This window comes from Tachyglossus aculeatus, unplaced genomic scaffold (assembly GCF_015852505.1).
Source record: "Tachyglossus aculeatus isolate mTacAcu1 unplaced genomic scaffold, mTacAcu1.pri scaffold_346_arrow_ctg1, whole genome shotgun sequence".
Lineage (NCBI taxonomy): Eukaryota > Metazoa > Chordata > Mammalia > Monotremata > Tachyglossidae > Tachyglossus > Tachyglossus aculeatus.
Genome location: NW_024045058.1, coordinates 8,260 through 13,097, shown reverse-complemented (window position 1 = coordinate 13,097; position 4,838 = coordinate 8,260). Strand labels below are relative to the sequence as shown.

At 47.8% G+C, this 4,838-nt stretch overlaps 1 protein-coding gene and 1 non-coding gene across 2 annotated transcripts; both read right to left on the bottom strand.

Moving 5' to 3' along the window:
- Positions 1-1,456: 1,456 nt before the first annotated feature.
- LOC119923878 (vomeronasal type-1 receptor 4-like) lies at positions 1,457-4,156 on the bottom strand. Its single transcript, XM_038743068.1, has 3 exons — positions 4,126-4,156; positions 2,935-3,881; positions 1,457-1,618 (listed from the first exon to the last, which is right to left on the bottom strand). The coding sequence occupies exons 1-3, from the start codon at positions 4,154-4,156 to the stop codon at positions 1,457-1,459; spliced, it is 1,140 nt and encodes a 379-aa protein (XP_038598996.1).
- On the bottom strand, positions 2,311-2,381 carry TRNAG-GCC. The gene has a single exon. It is a non-coding gene; the product is annotated as a tRNA-Gly (tRNA).
- Positions 4,157-4,838: the final 682 nt, after the last annotated feature.

Here is a 4,838-nt window from a genome sequence, read left to right as displayed (position 1 = left end):
GATGGCAAAGTCTGGGGGAGGACAGGATTTGGGTGGGGAGGTGAGAAGTTCTATTTTGGACACGTTAAGGTGTCAATGGGACATCCAAGAAGAGATGTCCTGAGTGCAGGAAGAAATGGGAGACTGTAGAGAACGAAAGTGGTTAGAGCTGAAGATGTAGATTGAGGAGTCCCTGGGAAGCAGGCCATGGAGACAGGCTGAGAAATCAGTTGCTCACTCTTCTGTTCCCTAACACGAACACCCCCCAAATCCCCAGAATCCTCCAACCCAGGCAGCCCTCCTTCCTGCTCTGCTTCTTTCTTCCCTTCTGGAATCAGAGCCTCACTCACCTGGACGAGTCTGTTCTGCCACCACGCTGTGCCACGAGGGGGTCTGTCTTGTCTGCTCTTGGTGCTGCCCAGCCCAGGCAGCAGTTATAGGGACGGGGCGGTGTGAGCTCATCTCCACCCAGAGCTGCCATTATTGCATCACCCGCTGTTGCGGGGACACTATCTGCACATGGAGTGTGCAACGTCTCCAAAGTAGGAAAAAACTTCCCTCCTTGGTAGAAACCCTCTTCCAAATCGCAGTCATGGTTGAATTGATTCATTTAAGAATTCATTAAATGAATTGGTGATTAACAAGTGTAAGTTTGGAAGGATACACTTCGGGGCCTTGAAAAGAGATGCACAGTAGGAGTTGTGATTGTCTTGGAACATAAGACCCAGGAGTGATTTTTAGAAGTTATTTGGAACAATCTCCAGGAAAGACATCAATCAATCAATCAATCAATCGTATTTATTGAGCGCTTACTATGTGCAGAGCACTGTACTAAGCGCTTGGGAAGTACAAATTGGCAACACATAGAGACAGTCCCTACCCAACAGTGGGCTCACAGTCTAAAAGGGGGAGACAGAGAACAGAACCAAACATACCAACAAAATAAAATAAATAGGATAGAAATGTACAAGTAAAATAAATAAATAAATAAATAGAGTAATAAATATGTACAACCATATATACATATATACAGGTGCTGTGGGGAAGGGAAGGAGGTAAGATGGGGGGATGGAGAGGGGGACGAGGGGGAGAGGAAGGAAGGGGCTCAGTCTGGGAAGGCCTCCTGGAGGAGGTGAGCTCTCAGCAGGGCCTTGAAGGGAGGAAGAGAGCTAGCTTGGCGGAGGGGCAGAGGGAGGGCATTCCAGGCCCGGGGGATGACGTGGGCCGGGGGTCGATGGCGGGACAGGCGAGAACGAGGTACAGTGAGGAGATTAGCGGTGGAGGAGCGGAGGTTGCGGGCTGGGCAGTAGAAGGAGAGAAGGGAGGTGAGGTAGGAGGGGGCGAGGTGATGGAGAGCCTTGAAGCCCAGGGTGAGGAGTTTCTGCCTGATGCGCAGATTGATTGGTAGCCACTGGAGATTTTTGAGGAGGGGAGTAATATGCCCAGAGCGTTTCTGGACAAAAGTGTGAACATCTGTTCACACTTTCATTACATTTTCTAGGTCAGGGCACGGCCCATGTTGCTGTAGATGACTGGATGGACAAAGAGATGGACTGTGGTTGATGCTCAGTGTGCTTTTAATCTCAGCATTGCAGTGAATACGGTTGATGAGCCTTTGGGAGAGATACTTTACTGCTGGCTGTGGAATGTTAGCCCATTGGTTCTTTTGGCAGGACAGATTCTACCCTAGACCTGATGTTCATGGGTCGAGGAGCCTGTTTCCTTTTTACCCACTGAGGTCAAGGATTGGATAATGGAACATGGATATAAGGAAAACCTTGGGTTTCTTTGGGTTGGCTCTTTTCACTCGGGAATGGGGGCAAAAAAAACCCAACTTTGGAGGAGATGTGATTTTAATAAGGCTTTGAAGGTGGGAAGATGGATGACCTATAGTATATGTCATATAGATCCGAGGGAGGTTGTAGGAAAGGGGTTTGGTGGCAAGACAGAGGAGATCGAGTTACCAGGAGTAGGTGGGCGTTGGAGGAGCAAAATGTGCAAGCTGCGTTAAGTAGGAAATCAGTGAGGCAGAGAGGGAGAGAGCTGATTAGAGAGCTTTAAAGCCGATAGTGAAAGTTTTCTGCGTAACGCCGAGGTGGGTGGGCAAGTATCGGAGGTTCTTTAGGAGTGGGGATAAATAAGCTGAATGCTTTTTGAGGAAAATGATCCAGGTAGAAGAGTGAAGACTAGACTGCAGACAGGAGAGAGAGAAGGCAGGGAGGTAAACAAGGGGGCGGATGAGGGATTTAATCAGTGCTTGTATCAGCATGGAAGCAGTTGGGATGGAGAGGAAAAGGTGGATTCTAGAGATGTTGTGAAAGTAGTACTTCTTGCATTGGCCGGGAATCGAACCCGGGCCTCCCGCGTGGCAGGCGAGAATTCTACCACTGAACCACCAATGCTAGAACTGACAGGATTTGGTGACAGATTTAATACGTTGAATGAGAGAGATGAGTTTTGTATATTATTTATGGCATTTGTTAAGGGCTTACTATGTGCCAGGCACTGTACTAAGCTCTGGGGGCAGATACAAGCTAATCAGGTTAGATGCAGTCCCTGTCCTATGTGAGGCTCACAGTCTTAATCCCGATTCTACAGTTGAGGAAATGGAGGCACAGAGAAGTGAAGTAAATTGTCCAAGTTAAGATGGAGCAGGGGTTAGAACCCAGGTCCTTCTGACTTCCAAGCCTGTCCTCTATCTACTAAGCCCCGTTGCTCCTCATTTGAGGATCATTGCTCGGGAAGATTCCAAGGTTATGGATCCTTCCAAGGTTACGGAATTGTAAGACAGGGGGGATGGTTGTATTGTCTACAGTGATGGGAAAGGCAGGGGGAGGACAAAGTGCAGGAGGGAAGATGAGGAGTTCTTTTTGCATCTGTAAAATAGGAGATGTTGGTGGGACAACCAAGTGGAGATGTTGAGGAGATACCTATGGAAAGAAGAAGACCTCACACCTTTTTGAGAACACACAGGAGTCTGCAGAGCCAGGGATCATTGCTGATGAGAACCAGGGGACAGATGGATGCAAAACACGAGCCCAGAAAGGTGGCAGGATCATAGAGTTTCAGAGTATCCTTCACCACATAAGTCATAAGCACAGTACCACTGTTGATGCAATAAAAGGATACAAAGCAGCTGACGATGACTAGGATGGTCTGGGTGGCTCTGGATTTGGGGGAGGACTTGGGGGAGAGTCCGGTGCTGTGGATATGCTGGACCTGCTTGCGGTGTTGGTGTAGAACCATCACCATGTAGCCACTGGACCAGCCCATGAGACACATCAAGATGGCATCTCGGAGAGTAAAGGCGCTTACAAATCCAATATCTTTTAAATCTACTGCCTGGAGTGACCATGCACAAAATTTCCTAGTGACATTATGAACTGTGGCCATAGCATTCTTGGTCGCTTTACTCATTCTCAGAATATTTATGTCCAACAACAAGCAGAGGATCCAAGAGAAAATTAAGGCAGGGAAGATAAACCTGGGAGTCCTAGGTTTGAGCCGGGCCCAGCAAGAGGTGCTGGGACTGATAGTGACAGCCTGGAATGTGATCAGGAGACACGTGGTGCAGATGGAAAGGCCCCGGGCCACTCTCCTCGTGTACAGGAAGATCTGGCACCATATGACATCCATAATATCCTCCCACCTGAAGGCCAGCACGATCCCTGGGACTACCTGGGTGAGAAGTGTCACTGTGTTGGCCACGGTCAGGTGGGTGATGATCAGGTCGGTGGGCTTTACCCGGCGGGGCTGGGCAGTGAAGACACGGACATAAAGCATCATCAGTGCTGAGTTTCCCAGGATCCCAATCCCGGTCTGAGTCAGGAATAACACTGAGACAATCAAGTCCTCCCAAAGCATTTTCTTGATTGCATTTGGATCTGAAGAACCCACAGGACCTTAAAAAGACAAACCCAATGGGAATTATCAACTTTAAATCCTCAAATTAGAGAAAATGAGGTATCCGAGGACAATGTCTGACTTTCTTTGTTCCAAAAGCAGGCTATATCCACTTTGTATAATTTTCATGAAACAACCTCTTGAGATTGACCGTAGTGCTGATTTATAGTAATAATAATAATAATGGTATTTGTGAAGTGCTCACTGTGAATCAGGCACTATACTAAGCGCTTGGGTGGGTACAGGAAAATTGGGCATGTTGTTTCTCGTGCATGTGATGTCACATGTGTCCTTGAGTCCAGGGTGTCTGAGGGAAGTCATGGGGCATGCTTGGGGTGACACAAAACCAAGACGTGGGGCTGACCGAGTTGAGACTTTGGCCTCTCTTTCCTGCCTTTTTCTCCTTCAACACAATTCTGTGAGAACCCTTCCTCCTGTCCCTTTTTAAGATCTTGGGGATAGGTTTGCTTTATCTTTTATGGGATTTCTGCAGCACTGAACATTCTTCTAACATTACCCAAATAATCCTATAACAATCGTTGTCTTGTCTTATGCCGCCAAGTCATTTCTGATGCATAGCGACACCACGGACGCATCACTCTCAGAACGCCCCTCTCTCCAACTGCAATTGTTCTGGTAGCGTATCCATAGTGTTTTCTTGGTAAGAATACGGAATTGGTTTACCATTGCCGCCTTCTGTGCAGTAAATACGAGTCTAGAGCACAGTTTTGGAGGAGCAAAGGGGAAAGAAGCCACATTGGAGGGGGTCAACTCCCTCAAGAAATTTGGAGAGGAATGGTTGAAGGGAGATAGAGTGATAACTGCAGGGGCCTTGGGGTCAAGAGAGGGGTATTTTTAGGCTAGGGAATACATGAAAATGTGTAAAAGCAGTGGGGAAGAAGCCACTGTAAAGTAAATGGTTGAAGATGGTGGTCAGGGAGGGAAGAAGAGAGGGG